The 21548-nt window shown below is 33.7% G+C and overlaps 1 protein-coding gene across 1 annotated transcript; it reads right to left on the bottom strand.

The window, feature by feature from the left end:
- Nucleotides 1-7383: 7383 nt before the first annotated feature.
- LOC131164504 (glucan endo-1,3-beta-glucosidase 12) lies at nucleotides 7384-9265 on the bottom strand. Its single transcript, XM_058121759.1, has 2 exons — nucleotides 7770-9265; nucleotides 7384-7668 (listed from the first exon to the last, which is right to left on the bottom strand). The coding sequence occupies exons 1-2, from the start codon at nucleotides 9175-9177 to the stop codon at nucleotides 7634-7636; spliced, it is 1443 nt and encodes a 480-aa protein (XP_057977742.1). The 5' UTR covers nucleotides 9178-9265; the 3' UTR covers nucleotides 7384-7633.
- Nucleotides 9266-21548: the final 12283 nt, after the last annotated feature.

Below are 21548 nucleotides of genomic sequence, written 5' to 3'. Positions count from 1 at the left end.
TCGAACGAATTGGGAAAAATATATAATCGTCACATTCGTTGAGAGGATGACTAAAGTTTTGAACAATTTTATTATAACACATTAACATATAGGGCTTAGTTTTACGTTTAGATAAAAATCAAAATAGAAAAAATGAAAATTTATATTTTGGTGTGTCCAAATAAAAATAGCCTAAACCCATAAGAGGATTTAAGATTTCCTTATGAAATTGAATGGGTGGGCCTTGATCAGGTGGGCTGGGCTGGGCCTAGGGCTCAGTAAAAAGGGAGAATAAAGTTGGATTGGGCTGGGCCTCGTACTTGTGGTGAAGATTGATGATTTGGGCCCTAAAATAAAAACCCAACCAGGATTGACTGAATAAAGTCCAAATTAATCCGCACTTGGTTAATCTATTAAAATAATAAATAATTTTATCAAATATTAAAATGTTATTTTAATTACGAAATTAATAAATTTTTTTATTTGGATATCAACATTTAAACATAAAAATGTTGAATTTACTAATGGAGTGTAGTCTAAATCATTTGTTATTATTTTGGAAATTTTTTTTGGTGGACTTGATATTTATGTCCAATTCAAATGTCTACTTTACATTCAATGGTATAAATTTTTATAAAGTCCTCGATGTTAGTTGAGATTTGCCATGAGGCTTTTGTGGATGTGCACATATTAATAAACCTATTAAATTGGTTTGTGTCTTTTTTTTTTCTTTTTTTAATTTGCTTATGTGCGTGGTTACATTATTTTTTGTTGTATTTTTAATAAATAACCAAAAAGAGAGTTCTTTCAGCTTTGTTATCTAAATTTTCGTACACTAACTATTCATATAATATGGAAGAATGAAATAAAAATGTTAAGATGGGTTTGCTCAAACGGTAAGGGCAAAGTTGGGTTTAATGATATCAAAGTCTCATATTCGATTTTTCACTTGTGGTTTACTTGGTGAATTGTCAGGATTGTGTCAATATGTGAACAACAATGTTTTCATCCCCTGTTTGGTTATGCTTGGATGCTTGTGAAAGACTAACCCAAGTTGGAAAAAAAAAAAAAATGTGATTGGGAAAGAAAATTGAATATATCACTTCATTTTAGTATTATTTATATTTAAATTTTTATTATATATATATATATATATATATATTTTGAGTAATAGACATTGACTACTCCTGAGATTTGACAAAAAGCAATGACCTTTCTTGAGGTTTCAAAAATTAAAAGGACTTCCTATCAAAAGACACAAACTTCCTATTATATTTTGCAAAAAAAAAAAAAGGTTTTTTAAGCAAAGGTCTATGTTTATTTTGACAAATCTTGTGAGAGATTTGTAACATTTTTGAATCTTGAGGGAGGTTAATGACATTTTTTAAATTTAAAGGAGGTTTCTGTTTTTTTGCCAAATCTAAAAGAAGGTACTTGTCTTTTACCCTATTATTATTATTATTATTTTAAATCTCATTTTATTATGCAAACCAAATACAACATGAATTTACATAATTCGCACAAAAATGTAATGGTTACGGAGATTTATGCTTGTGTATAACTCATAAAATATTTTTTTTAAATGCGAGAAAATCTGTTATATATTTTGTTATTAAGAAATCAAGAAAATAAAATATATAATAAATTAATACAAATTTGGTTTTGTGTCATTTTTTTTTAATTATATCATAATAAAAATTATTCAAATTTATTTTTAATAACAGTTAACGTTGGCTGAAAATATGATTAAAAAAAAATGAATTTGCGGTGTAATGCCTTAAACGTCTTGAGATCAAATCATGTCTTGAGATCAAATCTCTGCTGGATTTTGTGGTGAAAAAAATGTGTTTGACTTTTTAAGGCCCAAATTATTTTAGGGCCAGGCTAACTTGAGAGTGGGCCGGGCTTCCTTTATTTTTTGTTGAAACTTGAAAGCCCTAGCCCTTAGGGCTTCTCTTGGGACCATTTGGGAGGCGTGCTACTCCTTAAAATGGTTTTTGGTCCTTCCTCCTTTAATTCTCAATGCAAGTTTGGTTTAATAGAATAAATTTTAAATAGATAAATATACAAAAATAAAATTTAAAGGTAAAAGACGTTCACCTTCTCCGAGACTTAACAAAAGGACATTGACAAGATTTCAAAAATTGGTTGACGTTTTATGAATTTCTCAAAAAGACAAACCTTCTCATAAAAGATTTGTCTCTTTGCAAAATATAGGAGTAAATTTTTGTCTTTTTGATAAATATCAAGTCAACTCTTGAAACTTCAAGTCGATACTTAAAACTTTTGAAATATTTGGATATGTGACTGTCTTTTTGCCAAATCTCAAAAGATGTCAATGTTGCCGTAAATTTAAATTCAATTTTTTTATAATTAATTATTTAAAATTAACAAATAAATTAGTTAATGATCTCAGTCGAACAAAAAAACTGAATTGACGTGCGAGATTAAACTCGATAAAGATTAATTAAAATTTGGGTAAAATAGTAAAAAAATTGTAAGAAAAAGTAAATATGGTGCACATATTTTTTTATTTAAATTTATTTTAAGATAGAGATTATTATTTTTGTTTAAAATATACATAGAATCATGCTACATCTGCATATTGTTGCTGAAGAGTGTGATTCATTTTTCTTTTTCTTTTTTCTCCCATTTCATTTTAAATATATTTGTTAAAAAATTTTCATAAGGATCTTCAACTAATTTTATGAACCATGATCAAGTAAAGATAAGGAAAGAAATTCAAAATATACCTTATGATATTTTTATTGAGACAATCAAACTTCAATGCAATTAGTTCTTCTTTCTTTCTATTTTTATCATGCAAAATACTACTCGATTTTCTCTCCCTTCACTCATTTTTATGTTTGGCTCATTGATGGAGGTTCTCCCAAACTTGATTATTGAGCGGCGAGAAGGAGTAAAAACCCTTTATATAAAAATCCATTAGTGTCTCCATCCATCTGAAGTCATAAATATGCATATGACATTTCTCTATCTTCAAAGTGAATGTACACCGATTATATGTAATACATTTCTTAATGTATCTTGATTGAGGGACTTTTCATTAACCATTATATAGACACATGACTTTGATAATTGTATCTTACACACCAATAAATAATGTACTTGACTTTGATTAATGTGCCTGTATATATTCATTAATAAGTTAAGATAAAGTTTAATACTTAATTAATCATTTATATACAGCCACACACACTATGTGATCATGAAGATCAATCACACATATATTAAAATTTTTAACATTCTTACACTTAATTGAATGATCACATTAGGAAACATGTTTTTATTATTATTTAGATTAACATTCATTGTACATTTAACTAAACAAATAACTAAGGCGGATTGATAAAAAAAAAATGAATTCTATTGAAGAAGAAGAAGAAGAAGAAGAAGAAGAAGAAGAAGAAGCAGATCGCGATTGTCGACAAACCATGAGCTAGACAATCCGATATCTTTTGGATTTCACTTTTTAAGGCCCAAATTATTTTAGGGAGAGAGAGAGTGAGAGAAATTTTTTATTATCTGTGTATCAAAATACAAGAGTAGCAAGTATTTATATGAACAACTGAATACAAATGTAAATGTAAAACTTATATATTTTTAACATGGATGATAGCTATTTTATTTAAACTACAGCAACAACAACAAAACCAAGCCTTAGTCCCACTAAGTGGGGTCGGCTATATGAATCCTTTTCCGCCAATTTATGCGATCATGGATCATTTCTTTTGATAGATTCAAAGACATTAAATCCTTACTCACTATCTCCTCCCAAGTTATTTTAGGTCTACCCCTACCCCTTCTACTGCCCCTCACAACAACTAAGTCACTCTTCCTCACAGGTGCACTATAAGGCCTACGTTGCAAGTGTTCATACCATCTGAGTCGTCCTTCCCTTATTTTATCTTCTATAGGAGCTATACCTAATTTACCACGAATATGTTCATTCCTTAATTTATCTTTTAATATTATACCACTCATCCATCTAAGCATCCTCATCTCGACAACTTTTACTTTTTGGATATTATGTTTCTTCGTCGCCCAACTTTTTGGATAATTCCTTCTATATGCTTAACATTTATTTGCATATGTCATAATAAAGAAGAATATGAACTATTTAGTTATATACATATCATAATTGAATTGCACAATAATGTCAAAACATCATAAACATTTTTCATCATCTTTCAGTCTCAATAATGTGAACATATGTATTATAAAATATAAGTCAAACCTATTGAATTTGCATGCTTATTATACATGTTAATTCTTTAATTAATGGTTCTACTATTATTATCTCGACACTTAATGTGTTCAATTAACACATTTGATCTCGCATCCTCTCTCTAACAACAAGATATCTCAACTTTATGTGTCTTCACTTTCTTAAACACTTGCTTTCTAGAAAAAAAAAAAATTATATAATATTTTAATGGGCCTTGAAAATAAAATCTATTATTCAAAATTCCAAATAAAATTCCTCAACCAAATTACTTGGAAGGTTACATAATCCCAACTTCCACTACATAATTGATGCTTCCAAGGCACATGAAATATTTTTCATTTGTTCTCATTCACTTTCAATGGCAAAATTTTAATTTTCAATAAATTTGTAACTTTTTACGATGGGGACTATAAATATTAATTAAAACCTTTCAAAAACTTTTTTTTTAATATAGGTCTTTAGAGAAAAATTACATATTCTCCTAAACCTACTATGACAAATTTCAATGCTCAACATAACGATGCATCTCTTATGTTCTACGTATATAACAGAGTTCTTAGAAATTAAAAAAAATACCATCCATACATAAAATAAAAAATACAAACTCTCTCCCATTGATTTTTAGATATAAACTCATCATCATTATTTATTTTGAAAAAAAAAATAATAGTGTCATAAACCTTAAGATACTATTAGTAGAAATCTTGTATTAACTCATTTATGGATTTCTTTATTCTATTCACTAGTTTCCATTATGCGCCTTCCCACACTATTAACTCCATTGATCAAAGTTGTCTTAATGTATTGAAATTGTTCCAAGTCGACATAATTAGAACACTTCCAACTTTCATAAGACTTATCTCCTAATCAAACTTGTCAATTGACTTTTGTGTTTCACCAACGTGGATACATAAATCTAAGTCTAAATATTCTAACGTAATCTTAATCTTAAGAGAGGTTTTTGTCTTTTTACCAAATCTAAAGGAAGGTGTTTGTCTTTTGCCCTATTATTAATCTCATTTTGTTGTGCAAACCAAATACAACATGAATTTACATAATTGGCACAAAAATATAGTGGTTGGGGAGATTTATGGTTGTGTATATCTCATAAAATATTTTTAAAAAAATGTGAAAAAATCTATTCTATATATTTTATAATTAAGAAATTAAGAAAAATAAAGATATAATAAATTAATGAACGCAAATTTAATTTTGTGTCATTAATTTTTTTTTAGTTACATCATAATGAAATAATAAAATTTTATTTTTAATAACAGTTAACATTGGCTGAAAATATGATAAAAAAATGAATTTGTGGTGTAATGACTTAAACGTCTTGAGATAAGGCCCAAATTATTTTAGGGCCAGGCTAATATGTGGTGGAAAAATTGTATCTTTGTAAGGACCAAATTATTTTAGGTCCAGGCTAATTTGAGAGTGGGCCGGGCTTCCTTTTTTTTTTTGTTGAAACTTGAAAGCCTTAGGGCTTATCTTGGGACCATTTGGGAGGCGTGGTCCTTCCTCCTTAAATTCTCAAATTATAACGTTGACTGCAAGTTTGGTTTAATAGAATAAATTTTAAATGGAAAAATATATAAAAATAAAAAATAAGTTTAAGGACACCTCCGTTGAAATTTAATAAAAACACATCGAGACGTTTCAAAAATTGAATTAATTTTTCCTGAAATTTTATAAATATTATAAACATTTGTGAAAAAAACTTTAATGTTCCCATAAAAGATTTGTGTTTTTACAATAAAGAGAGGTTTCTATCTTTTTAGTAAATCTTAGGATAAGTTCTTGAAAATCTTGAAATTTCAGGCGAGATCTTTGGAATTTTTGAAATCTCAAGACAGATTACTGTTTTTTTGCCAAACTTTAAAAGACGTAAATGTTGCCCTAAATTTAAATTCAATGTATTTGTTTTTATAATTAATTATTTAAAATTAACAAAAAAATTAGTTAATGATTTCAGCTTTAAAAAAAAAAAAAACTGAATTGACCACTAATTCGATTCAAATTGCGAGATTAAACTTCGACATGCATTTCCATTATACATAGATGACTTTTGTCACTATATCTTATACACCAATAAATGAGGTACTTGCCTTTGATTAATGTGTCTTTATATATTTATTAATAAGTTAAGATAAAGTTTAATACTTAATTAATCATTTATTCACACACACACACACTGTGATCATGAAGATCACCCACGCACCCACACACACACACACACACACACACACACACACACATATATATATATATATATATATATGTATATATAATTTTCCAACAATATTTACAATTTTATTACAGAATATTGTCCATATCTTATGCTAATATCTAACCTTCTTTTCAAGAATATTATTTATACTATAAGACAACATCACTTCAGAAAGAAAAACACATGATATCAAATTTCCTAATATTACTTTTTTTGTTTTTTGGGACAATTCAATCAGTGGTTAGAGTTTCTTTTTGGGACAATTCAATTGATGTCGTTTATCTTTTGTTTGTTTTGTTGCTTGAGATTTGTTTTGTAAATCCTTGTTTTGTTTTGTTTTGTTTGAACTTGTAATCCTGTTTTGACTGGATGTTGGTGTTGTTTTTGGGGAAACCTTTAAAGTTTTGTCTTTTGTTTCTCCCTTTAATTGTTTTGTAACCGTATTCCTCCGCCAAAAGTAAGGGTTTATCAATAAATAAATGGGGGTGCCGCCCTTCTTTGAAAAAAAAAAATATTAAAACTTTAAGAGATGTGGATGTTATAGGATGAACTCTCTTCTCTTAGGTAATTTAGATCTAATAAATCACTAATAAATTTTTAATACTAAGCCTCACATAATTTTATGTAAATTTAAATCAAAGTAGAAATTCATACATGTTAATACACCCTAACTTAAATCATCTCACTCAAAAACTCAAATAATTTGCTTACTGATGGTAAAAATGAAAGAATTAGATGCAAAATTTATCTGTGATGAGATCATTATGCCTGTTGCTCAAAATATACATCAACATAATAAAATAAAAATTGAATTTGTTGGCAATGCTTTTGGATAATGACAATGGATAAGGAATTAATTCATTATATATATATATATATATATATATATATATATATATAACTAAAACTAAACTAATGGGCAATCTTTTGGAGAATAAATAATAATATAAATAAGGAATTAATTACAAACAATATAGTCAAAAGTGAGTCAGCAGCTGACAACCACCACATTACCACAACGCCTACTTCCCCCTCCTACATCAATAATGCAGAAAAAATAATAATAATAATCTGCCAAATCTCCCAATCCACCATACATGTAAAAATATAACCCCCAAAAACCCAAAAACAAAAACCCAAATCCCAAACAAATCCTTAAACCCTCTCTCCCCATCTCAGTAGCCAGTAGGGTACTCGCACGTGCCAAACCCTGCAAATAATTTCTTCCATTAGCCAAATATTTTTAAAAAATAACTTGTAAAAAAAAGTAGCATACAAATAATACGAAAATGAAATTGGGAAAATACGCACTGGGAGTTTGGGTGACCACGTGGGCAGCACCTCCGAAGTAGCACGTGCCAGCGGCACGCTTCTTCATCTGGTAGTAACTATTGAAAGCATACGAGGCGTGCGCCTCCAAGGTGTTCGGTTTGAAACACGTGGCATCCATCTGAATCGGATGGCAGTCAGCCCCTCCCTCTCCGCACGCGTAATCCAACGCCTCTTGCAACTTCCTCTCCTCCACATTCCCGTTCGCCACGCACCACGTCTGCCCCGCTGCGCTCGGCGAGCCGCTGCTGCCGCTGGGCGCCGGTGCATTCACCTGAGACTTGCTGCCGTTCACCGGCGCCGACAATGCCTTCTCCGTTAAGGGTACATCGTACACCTTCTCCTCGTTCGGGTAGAACAATCCGTAGTTCCTCTCCGACGTTGGTCCCGGCTTCTGATTTTCATTGAAAAGAGCGAAGAGGTAGACGTCGAGTGGCGTCTCCGTCCTCAAGGGGGTGCCTTTCCCGTTGAGCACTCTGCGCACCAGGTTGCCGTTGTAAGCAGCGGCATTGGCGGCTCCGGCGCCGATCTCGTTTTCGTCGCCCTTGGAAGGCCACCCGGTCTCCGTCACAGCTATCGCGACGTCGTTGTATTGGAGGGCGGACATGGCCGCGTGAACGGCGTCGAGTTGGGCCTCGAAGAGGCTGTAGTAGGTAAGCCCGCTTTTGGAGTCTACGACGCCGGCGTTCTGTTTAAACAGAGCGTAGTCCAACGAGATGTCGTTGGAATTTGCAGTGTAGGCAAAAAAGGGATAGGCGTTCACCATGAGCTTTGAACCGGTTTTTCGGAGAAAATTGAGCATGGGCTTGATGACTGGTTCAATTAATTCGGTTTTGAACGAACCGGCGGAGGACGGGTACGACGTCTGGAGCGAACTAAGAGCAATTGGGGAAGAAATTTTGATTGAAGAATTGGAATTCGAGGAAGAACTGAGGTTGTACTTGACAAGGGAGGCGTATAAGTTGTTCATAGCTTGAATCAGGTACTGGGTCGTGTTGTTTGGGTCTGCAAACACTTCATTTCCGACGGCAATGGATTTAATTTGGGTCGCCGGGAGGTAGGCGGAGATGTTGCTCTGCACCCAGGCGTCGGTGAAAGACTGGCTGGCGGCAGCGGCAGCGAGTTGCTCATTGGGCAGAGCGACCGTGACAGAGATGTCAGATCCGGCGAGGGCGCGGAGTACGGTGGCATCGGTGTCGTAGAGCTTCACGCGGGTCAGGCCCTGAGTTTTGAGAAGCTGCACGACGTTATTCGGCAAAGGCAGGTTATCAGCGATCCGTCCATAGTTAATCCCGATCACACCCCGATCAGCGAAAACATGATTGAAACCAGCGACAGTTAACATTGAAAGGAGAAAGAAGAAAAAATGAGGAACTGTGAGCTTCTCCATGCTCTGTTTATGATGCAGAGAAGAGAAGCAGAGCACAAAGAAAGCAGAGCAAAAAAACAGTCGATTTTGGTGAATGGTGATGTAGTATTTATTATTATTTATAGGCCGTGTGTTAGAGAAATCAAGGGAGTGGAGTTAGTGGGTGAGGGAGTGGGGCTCACGCATTGACGTATAGAGTAATGGGTAGGCCCCACGTGGAAGCTCTGGACATAGCAAAAGTGTCGGGACGCACGAGTCGACCGTTTCACATCCGATTACAGCAGGCCTCGCCTCCATCACGCAGGTGCGGACTCACTATCGTAATCGTACACGTTTCCTGAACCTGCAATCACGAGGGATCAGAGTCTACATCTCGAAAGCGCCGAGCCGTTGATTTTGCGAGAATTCTTACAAGCGAGATTTTTACTAATTATTATTTTTTGGTTTTAACCTTAAATGTGAACGTTGGAGTTGGGGTGGTTCCTTGTACGGTTTGGTTCCTAATCATGACAAACAAACAAAATCTTAACGGGCGCACCCCCTAGGCCTGCCCGTTTGGTAATTAAATTTTAAATTTTTACCATATAGTTTGTGACAGAAAGTCGAAAAAATGAATTACGAATATAACATATAACAAATTAAAATTTATATTAACTTTAAACAAAAAATATTACAAATTTTACATCTCAAGATATTTTAATTTATCAAAATTTAAGGTGAAAATTAATATAATCATATATTTGTTATAATTGATCATGTTGATCTAACTTTGAAAGGACCGTTTCTACCTGTCTCATTATCAACATCTCATTGCAAATTGTTAAGTGGCAAAAAAAAGAAAAAATTAGGTCCTTTGAGAGGACCAAAGTAGTTCTTTTGTATATTTGACCCTTTCATTTAATAAAAACACATCAAATAGTAAGTATCGCATGGTAAGATCCATGTATTTCCATTATATAAAGTATTTTTATTAGATGAGAGGATCTGATGGGAGGATTGACCACCTTGATCCTCCTGAAAGACCTAATTTTTTTTTTCGTGAAAAGATATAGCGAGTTACCAAAATTATTATTATTTAGGAAAAGTTTCAAATTAAATTAATTTTATGCACGATTTTCTATTCAAATTAATTTTGAATTGACTTAGAGAGTTAGATTCACAAAGTTATAAACTAATTTTATGACCAACTTAATTAAAAATTCGTAATTCATATTAAGGAGTATTCATTCAAATATTTTTCTTATATTAATTACTCTCTTCAAACATTGTTCGTGTCAACTTTATAATAATATTTCAATTTTGAAATAATTTCATAAATCTAAGGAATTAATTAATTTGGATAAGGAATTAATTAATATATATTAAAAATTTAAATTTTTGTTAAGCTAAAAGATACATTTTTTAAAATTTTGATGAGTAAAGAAATGATACGTTATCATTTTCAATGGTCATTGTCGTATAGTCTCACCCTTTTTTTTTTATCACAATTTTAATTATTTAATTGAAGTTTAATTTTAGAATATATACATATAAGTGGCAAATTGTCAACCATAGCTGCATAATAATGCCAAAATACTTTTAAAATTTTCAACACAACGGTTGAAATTTTGTAGAAAAAGAGAAAGGAAACATAATTATTAAGATATTGCTTAAACTGCACAACATATAAATATATACTCATTCATGTAATGTACCCATTTTTAGTTGTTTATGAGCTAAGAAATTAACTTATGAACATACAGTCCAAGTTTTATTTATTCTTATTTTTCATTTTATCATTTCGCAAAAAGAGATTTTGATTTTATAAGTGGGTGAAAAATAAAAGCACATGAACCATATTTTTTAGAAAAAAAAAATTGGTTTGAGCTTTTCCCTTCTTGTTTTGGAAGTTTTGTAGCACGACAATTTTTTTTTCTTTTCACATTAATAGAAAATACATATATATGATGACTATTTGAGTGGTATAAGTCTTTTTAAGAAGGAGAAGTTAAGCTTAATTAATGTTATCTGTCGAGGCTTGCATGCTCTTCAATTTTCGATCATTGTGATAGGGTTTTCGGTAGCTATAATTAAAAGTATACGTGAAAAAAAAAAAAAAAAACAAAACACGTATTCATAGCATTAGTTATAATTTTTTGAATTTACTAGTTTATTATCATTCAAAAATTTTATTTCCGATATGAATATGTGAAAGCATATGGGTTTTTTTTTTCAATAACATGGGAAAAATCAAATTTTAATTTTAATTTTGATTTTTAAAAATTTTAATATATTAAATATTTTAATTTTGATTATTTTCAAATTTATTACGTCATATAATATTTTAATTTTGTCATATTAAGATTACCTTGAACTACCCACTTCCCAAATTATTTCATGTTCTCCACGCCTACTTTTGCTCTCTTTAGCTTTTATGGCTTTAATTTCGCTCTATATATGTTCGCCATATCCTATCATTATCCACTTAATTAATATCAAAATTTTATTTTTATTAAAGGGTCAAGACTTCAACACAGATATTTAACTCATAAAACCTTAAGCTTATCGTGTTAAGAACTTTGTAGCACATAAAGCTTCTATTTTCATGTTTAAAATGATATTTTTAATTCAACAGTTATATTATATAACGTTTGTTAAAATTTTAAAACTTCATGCCTTGGTGTGTAATTTTTTGCTTTCCCTAATTTTTTATTGTAAGAGCCAATTTAAAATTGAACCCACGAAATACTGTCTCTAGTTTTAGTAGTCGATTAAACTAGCAAATCAATGATTTGTTATATTTGAATGCTCGGTATCATGGTGCGACCAAAAAAGAAGGATTTTAATGTTATTTTTTGAAATTAAATTAATATGTACTAATTTATTTTGATCACTATAATTTCTTAATGGGTGTTGGTAATGCATATCTTCAACTGTTGGAAATCGGTGCAAATTTACTATAATTATTAGATAGGAATTATAACGATTGGAAAAGCTTAATCATCAAACAATAATAATCACACTGTAATGATTCAAAAGGCACTATAATCACATTAAACGTAAATAAAAAAAAAATTATTCATTTACAGAGATTAAAATTTGAAAATAGTTTTAACTCTTTCATTGGGACTTAATTTTGTACCGAAAGCTTAAGATCCAAATTGTTTTTTTTTTAAGTGATGGTATCTGAGGCCCATTAGACATTCGACTAATTCACCAGGATGATGGACCCCTCCCTCTATTTTTTCCCATATCTTAAATGAAAAGCTATATCTCCCAAACCTCGAATATTGGCCAATTAATGGGGTTCAAGTTCTTTATGGGGCAAGCAATTTTAGAATAGATATATTTCATTTTGTACAGTTCAGAACGAATAGGCCTCCAAAATTAGAATATGTGTGTGTATGTATATATATTTATTTAGACCAGTTGGGTTGGCTCAAGTGATAAGGGTGACTTGTGACTTTGGTCACGAATTCGATTCCCCCTTGAGGCATTACACTGGTGAATTATTAGGGTTGCGTTAATGAGCGAATGACTTTCATTTCTTGAATTTGGGGTTGTACCAAAGTGTCCACTGTGATGCGATGGTGACTGGAGTCCCTGAGTTATTAATATATATATATATATATATATATGCATTTTGAATAGAAGCATAATGAGAAAAGAAAATGTGAACAAATAGGCTACACAGTTATGATAGTTGAAGATGATGTAGGTGGGTATATGATAGTGCGTGCGTGCATATATACATATTCATTATTCATTATTAAGGTCGTAAGAAGTAAGAAGGTAGGTGGGTAGGAAAGAAGATGGGGGTGGTGGGAAAAACAGGAAGAAATTAAGCTCGCAGGCCCATTGAGGAAGTCATAGCATAGGTGTGATATCGGCCGCCTACCTTCTTCTCCTTTCATTTTCTTAAAAAATTTTATTGGAGAATTGCCTTCGTTTAGTTTCTTAAGCAAAGAAAAGAAATGCATGCATGCCCTTCGCTTCATTCCTCCTATCACCATCATCAACCCCACTGATCACGAAGAGTCGTGATCTCACCCCCTTTGACTTTGTTGCCAAAAGAAAATCCATCTGAAATGGATTCGTTGGCAGGTGCCCAAATTGGTGGCAACCTCTTTCATAATATCCATATATAAAAGAATGAAATGGTTTGATAATGGATGGGTCAATAAATTAATTTTGTGGGTATAATAATTATGCTGGTGGCTTATAAGTCACTCTCCTGGTCCTGGTGTGCGTGCTGAGGTCGGCAGATATATGGATTACTGTTTACCAAAACGCATATACATCATTATATATATATATAGTTGAGTACCGCAGCAATTAACTAAGCAACCAAGAGAAGCGAAGCATCGCAGCAGTAGCTAAGATATGCGCGAAGGATTTATCAATGGCTGCAGCATTTCATAATGGAGGCGTATGTGGGAGCCGGAAAATTGACCCACCGTCTCTCACCTTTCTCTTTCGGTTCACCTAATCAAACTACAAATATTACTTGTGCATATATATTATTTTTTTAATTCACTGCAATCCCACCTTAATTTCAAAATTGCTGATGACCACCATGTAGAAAAATTAAGGTATAATCAGATAATAACTAAATTAAACTAGGAAAAAAATTACTATACAGAAGTTAAAGCGTGCTAAGACTATTTTCCTTAAAATCGATTTCATGTTTACGCGTGTTAAGCCCATTTTCCTTAAAATCGATTTCATGTTTACGAAGAAAATCGCTTGATATAAATAGTCATAGCGTGCACAGTTTCTAGAATTACTAAACGAGATTCGAGTTTGTGTGCGTTAAGGATTTTGGTGAAACTATTTCCAAGGATCCCGGAACTGATCACAACAGCAACTTAAATTCAAATAATGAAGATATCTCAACAACCTTTTAAATTCAAATAATGAAGATATCTCAACAATATTTTATATTTAAATATTCTGCTGCAATCTAGTGTATCTAGTCACAATCTCTTGTAACAAACTCCTCTGTTTACATTCTATATATAACAATGTAATCTCCTGCAATATGTGAGGAGATAATATATCAATATTTGTGTATTCAAACTTGGTATCAGAGCCACCAAGACTTACGTCTCTCTTCTGTTCCAATGGACAACCCTGTATCCTCACCACCATCTTCTATTGAAACCCACCCACAGCCATCCCCAAATTCCACCTCTGTTCCTATCGCTAGCCTCACCAATATTCATCATCTGCTCACCATCAAATTAACCCACGAAAATTTCCTCCTCTGGCATGCTCAGGTCACTCCCTATCTATGTGACCAACATGTCTATGGTTTTGTTGATGGCTCCAATCCTCCTTCCCCTTCCACCATACCCAATCCAACATCTACCTCAATTTCCGCTGTCACCATTCCAAATCCGGCATTCCAGCTATGGAGCAAGCAAGACTAGATCATTCTCAGTACCCTCATATCTTCCCTATCCGAAAATATTCTCTTGCATGTCATGGGCTGAACCACTTCCTGTGATCTCTGGCTTTCTCTTAAAAGAATGTTTGTCTCTCAATCTCAAGCCTATATCACTCGCACTCATTATCAACTTGCCACCATGAAGAAAGGATCCTCTACCATATCCGAGTACTTTCAAAAAATGAAAGTTCTCATTGATACTCTTGCTGCTGTCAAATAGCCTATAAATAATTATGAAAATGTCTCCTATTTGCTTGCAGGTTTAGGGACCGAATATAATCCCTTTGTCACGTTCGTGATAACTCGTGTGGATCCTTTGCCTCTTGATGAATTGTATGGACATCTTCTAGTGCATGAATAGTGCATTGAACAACATCAGATTCCCACTGATCTTGCCATGTCCTCTGCCAATATGGCCTCTCGCAATCATCCAAATCAAGGCAAGAATCAGTGGCCCATCCATAATAACTCTGGTGGCCGACATAACTATGGTGGACATGGTCAACTTGGTCACAGTAGGAGTCATCATTCCCCATCATTGGGTACCTTTTCCAATGGCCATCACCCTATATGCCAGGGCTGCAACAAGATGGGTCACATTGCTCTTAATTATCTCTATAGGTTTGATCATGCTGTTCAACAAGCCCCATCTTAGTCCCATCAAGCATATTATACTTCTCAACCAAATGCACCTGATGAGAATTGGTACCTCGATACCGGGGCAACCCATCATCTTGCCAGTGATCTCTCCAATCTCAATCTGTCTGCAGAACCTTACAATGGCACTGATCAGATGCATGTTGGTGATGGCTCAGGTTTGTCTATTAATCACATCGGCTCCCCTCTTCTTTGCACTTTCGTTCGTTCTTTTGTTTTAAAACATCTCATTCATGTTCCTCACATTACAAAAAATCTTATTCTAGTCAGTAAATTTGCTCGTGATAATTCCGTCTTTTTTGAATTTCATGCATCTCACTTTGTAATTAAGGATTGTAGCACAAAGAAAATAAGCCTTCAAGGGCGTCTTAAAAATGGTCTCTATCAGCTTCCTTCCAGTCCAATAAAACAAGTACTTGTCGGTGAACGAACAACAAATGTCAACTGGCATCGTCACTTGGGGCATCCAGCTTTTCAAACTGTTCGGCGTGTCATCTCCAAGTTTCAGCTTCCGATCTCTTCCAATAAAACTGCTACTCCATGCTCTGCATGTTTGCAAGCTAAAAGCCATCAGTTACCATTTTCTTCTTCTATGCATGTCTCTTCATCTCCTTTAGAGTTAATATTTAGTGATGTTTGGGGTCCATCACCAGTTGTTTCACATCTTGGAAATAAATATTATGTTTTTTTTATTGATGCACTTTCTCGATTTACTTGGCTATATCCAATTCAATGTAAATCCGATGTTTATCCCACATTTCTAAAATTTCAAGCACTTGTTGAAAGACAATTTGATACTAAAATAAAGTGCTTCTAATCCGACCGGGGTGGTGAGTATCGGTCCCTTCATACTCATCTCCAACTCAAGGCATTCATCACCATTTGTCATGCCCACATACTGTAATAACTCGGGAAAAAAAATAAAAAAATAAAAATTAATAAATTAAAATTATAAAAAAATTAAATTAATTAATAAATTAAAATTATTAATCAATTAATTAGTTAAGCATTATTAAATTAATGTATTAAATAAACAAATAAAGGAAATAGAAAAAAAAGAATTAAATTAAATTAAAATTATTTATTAGTAATTAATTAGTTAAACATTATTAACTTGAATTAACTAAGTTAATGGTGATATTATATATATGAATATATATAAGGATAAGATATATATATAAGTTAAGTTAAGTAAGTAAAAAAAAAGAAAAAGAAAAAAAGATGATGAAAGCATCTTCTCAGACGTCTCTCTCTCTCTCTCTCTCTACAACTCTCTCAGTTGCTTGCTATCTCCGTCTCCGTCTCTCTCTTTCTCCTCTTATTTTTCGGTGGATACTCGATTAATCAGGAAACGAAAGGTGCCGTTGGATTCCTAACTCTGCCACCGACATTTCTATTGGAGCGAATTTGTCGTGGGAGCGGCGTAAGCACCATTCCTGGGGAAAGGTATATTTCTCCTAATTTCTCAATTTTTCGTTAAATCTGCTGTTGAATCGACGATCAGACACCACCACGGGGTCCTAGTTCTTGTTGTCGTCATTTTGACGTAGGTAATTTTTCAATTGGGATTTTTTAGACCCTACTCTAAAGCGAGAGTGAGATTTAGGAAATTTGGTAATTTGGCTAAATTTAAGGGTATATTTATTTATTTAGAATTTATGGATTTAGGAAATATTAAAATAATATTTTATTCAGAATTAATTACATGGAACTAGAATTTTTAATTTCAGGGTCCGGGTGAGCGCCGCAGGCATCTTTTTGGGGTCCCTATTGGGGTAGTTTAAGAAACCAGGTAAGGGAAAAAATATATATTAAATTAGATTTTTTATGAATTTAAAGAAAAATAAATTGTGTTATATGTACGTGTATATGTTTCGGTATGAGTTTAAAATGTCAACTGTTTAAATTATATTTTTGCGAATTTAGGGCTTTTTATTAGATATGTATATGCGAAAATGAACTAATGAAAGTGAAAAAATATTTTCAGGGTAATTATGTAAGGAATGAAAGGTATTTTCGGTATATAAACATTAAATGTTGGCGTATTTTATAGGCAATGTATGAACTTTATTACTAAACTGTGTGGCACGAGATTATGTGCAAATATATATTAAATGTATGAGATACAGGTTAAGTAAGTAATGCATTGTGAATAAAACATGATATGAACTACGTTGCTCGTGTGTGTTAATGCAACCATGTAAACAGTTGAAAAATGCTGGGTAAACAGTTGAAAAATGCTGGATAAAACAGCTGAAAGATGCTGGGCAAATGTGTAAAAGCTGAAAAATGTTGGATAAAACAGCTGAAAGATGCTGGGTAAATGTATGATAGCTGAAAAATGCTGGGTAAAACAGCTGAAAGATGCTGGATATGAAATGAAAATGGAAATGAATGGAATGGAAATGAAGTGTGAAATGTGAACAATGTAAAATGGGAAAAAGTCACTTAAAGTGAAATGACGTGAAATGTTAAAGTTATGAACATGAACAAATGTGAATGATTGAATAATGATAGAATGAATAATGTATTATGATTTTAGAAGTACTTATGCACGTAAAATGTGCTATGATTTGGGCGGGGCGTACTCTTTGCCTGAGAGCTTGTTGAGAAAGGGGAGTGCACTAGTAGCTTCAGATGTGGCAGTAGCTACATAACGTACTAGGGCAAAGGGAACTTACTTGTATAGGCGGGTAGATTTCTCTATTCTTGGGAGCCTTCGCCAGTAAACCTTTGTTTGAACTGTGTGAGTACGAGATCAATTTAATACTTGAGGGCTTACTGAGTAAGTGAGTGCCCTGGTATGCTTCTGTTGTGACCTTTGGGTTGCCTAGGTATCAGAGTAGAGGGGTGCTACTTGTATGAGTGGGTAATCACCCCTATCCTCGGGAAATCTCGTCGGTTAAATCTTTTGCATGTGTTTGATTAGGATCAGAGAATGATTTCAGAAATTGTGTTAACGATTTTCAAATGTTAAATATTATGCTGTTATATAAACTCATGTTAGCCACACACCGTTTTAATATATCATTTCTTCCCTTACTAAGATACGTCTCACTCGAATATGAATTTATCTTTTTCAGAATTTCCTTGAGATTGAGTTTTGAGAACTCGAAGTTTTTATAGCATTATTGGGAAATAGAAAAATAAAAGAGTATATTTCTATGTTAACTTTGGGATGTATAAAATTTATGTTTTATGTTTTAAGTCTTCTAGATCTTATGAATGGTTGTGAAACATACTGATATTGAATACTGAAATATTTTGGGAGTTATGTAGATTTATGGAAATGCAGGTGATGGATGATTTATTATGGATTATAGTTAGAATTAGTTAACTCTGGTATTATGTTATATGAAGATTATGGTTATGTTTTCCACTGCGTATATTATGAATTATGGATTATTAGGATTTCATTAGGTGTAACATGTCGGACCCGAGTTTAAGGGTTCGGGGCGTTACACATACTCATGCCCAAAATGGATGTGGTGAGTGAAAACATAGACATGTCATTGAAACATCACTTGCTCTTCTCACCGACAGCTCCTTACCGCGGAAATTTTAGGATGAAGCTTGTCAAACCGCATGTTTTCTTATCAATCGCATGCCTACTGCTATGCTCAATAATTTATCACCTTATGAAAAATTATACAAGTGCAGTCCAGATTATAATCTTCTCAAAATTTTTGGGTGTGCATGCTATCCACATCTTCGACCTTACAACAGCAATAAATTGCATCCTCGTTCCTCTCCATGTGTATTTATCGGATATAGCATGCATCATAAGGGTTACAAATGTTTAAATCCTAACACCAATCGAATTTACATCTCTCTTGATGTTATCTTTGATGAATCCTCTTTTCCATCTTCTTATCCCATTTGCAGGTCCACGTCTCAACCTTCATCACCAACTCATGCCATTTTTCCATTACCATTACTTGCTTCACCGATGGGCCCAGATGTGATTAATTCACAAGCTGCTTCATCACCTACAATGGCATCACCTTAGTCACCTACAACTTTGTCCCCTGCTCCTCTTGTCGCTAAGATACCTCCAGCACTAGCGCCTACACGAACTCACTCAATGGTCACTCGGCCTCAAGCCAACGTGTTCATACCTCGAAAACATACAGATGGCACAATTCGGTACCCCATTCCCTGAGCGTTACTTGCTGAAACGGCTGCAACAATTGAACCAACTTGCTTCACTAATGCAGTCAAAATAATAGAGTGGCGAGTTGCAATGCAAGAAGAATTTAATGCTCTGCTTCGGAACAATACCTGGTCCCTTGTTCCATCTCATGCGGCTAAGAATGTAGTAGGATGCAAATGGGTATTCAAACTAAAAAGAAAATGTAATGGATCTCTTGAGCGCTACAAAGCGCGGTTAGTGGCTAAAGGATTTCATCAATTAGCCGGCTTGGATTATGGAGAAACATACAATCCTGTGGTTAAGCCAACCACTATACGAATTGTTCTCTCACTAGCTTTCTCTGCCGATTAGGCCATGCGCCAAATTGATATTCAAAATGCATTTCTCCATGAGATGCTCTCTGAGGAGGTATATATGACTCAACCACCTAGTTTCTCACATCCATTATATCCATCTCATGTTTGTCACCTCAAACAAATGATTTATGGCCTCAAACAAGCCTCGAGGGCTTGGATTTCACGATTGAGCTCCTGTTTAATTCAACTTAGTTTTCATGCATCCAAAGCTGACTCCTCATTTATTTTTCGTGCTGGATCCACAACCATTTTTATTCTCATTTATGTTGATGATATCATCATCACCTCTTCGGTTCCATCTACCATTGATAAGCTTCTTGCACTGTTGAGGAAAGATTTTGCTGTTAAAGATCTAGGTGATCTCAACTTCTTTCTCGGTGTTGAGGTGCAACGACTACCAGAGAGCCTTCTTTTATCTCAACAATGATATATACTTGATTTACTACAGGCCACAAAAATGCTTGAAGCTAAGCCGATCTCATCCACTATGGCATCGACTCACTCCTTATTGGCACATGACAGTGATCCCTTTCCTGATGCAACTCTTTTTTGAAGCACTGTTGGGTCACTACAATATTTATCACTCACTCATACCAACTTGGCATTTGCTATCAACCATGTGTGCCAATTTATGCATCGTCTAACTAAGCTACATTGGCAGGCCATGAAGCGCATACTCCGATATCTCAAGCATACATTATCTCATGGACTTCTATCACTAAGTCATCCACTCAACACCTTGAATCATTTTTTGATGCGGATTGGGCAGGTTACCCCAATGGTCGTCGTTCCACAAGTGTGTATTGTATTTTTCTTGGCAAGAACTTAATTTCTTGGAGTTCTCATAAACATCCAACAGTGTCTCGCACAAGCACCGAGGCAGAATACAAGGCTCTCGCCAACACTATAACCGAATTACAATGGATCTAGTACCTTCTTCACGATCTGCGAGTTACACTTCCACGTGCTCCAACTCTTTGGTGTGACAACATAGGTGCAACTTACATGTCAGCCAATTCAATATTTCATGCCCGCACCAAACATGTTGAGATAGATTTTCATTTTGTTCATGACTAAGTTGCTGCTAAAGATTTGATAGTCTCGTTCATCTCCACCCAAGACCAGATGGCCGATGTTCTAACCAAACGAATAGTATTCTCGTGATTTCAAATACTCTGTTCCAAGCTCAATGTACGTGCCTCCTTGTTTCACTTAAAGGGGGGTGTTAAGGATTCTATTGAAACTATCTCCAAGGATCCCGGAACTGATCACAACAGCAACTTAAATTCCAATAATGAAAATATCTCAACAATCTCTTAAATTCAAATAATGAAGATATCTCAACAATAATTTCTATTTAAATATTCTGCTGTAATCTAGTGTATCTAGTCACAATCTCTTGTAACAAACTGCTCTGTTTACATTCTATATATAGTAATGTAAACTCCTGCAATATGTGAGGAGATAATATACCAATATTTGTGTATTCAAACTGTGTGTACTCAAGAAACTCCAGAATTTTAGTAGTTACAATGGACGGTTAGCCAACGTAAAGGAAGGAAAATAAAAAAAAGATATGATGATAGAAAAAATAACAAGATATCTACTAGACACTACTACTAAATGATGGAGAGAATGAATATGTATGAAAAAGAAGAAAAATGTGTCGCAACATGTAACGACCCCGACTCGCCACGTGGGTCCGAAGTGCTACTTTAGTAACATCAATGTACCTGATACCTTATTCATCAAATATAAAACACACGTACGCAGCGGAAATAAAATATAAAATCCTCAA

The sequence above is a fragment of the Malania oleifera genome, chromosome 1 (genome assembly GCF_029873635.1).
Source record: "Malania oleifera isolate guangnan ecotype guangnan chromosome 1, ASM2987363v1, whole genome shotgun sequence".
Taxonomy (NCBI): Eukaryota; Viridiplantae; Streptophyta; class Magnoliopsida; order Santalales; family Ximeniaceae; genus Malania; species Malania oleifera.
The sequence above is the reverse complement of the archived record's forward strand: the minus strand, read 5'-3'. Positions and strand labels throughout refer to the sequence as shown.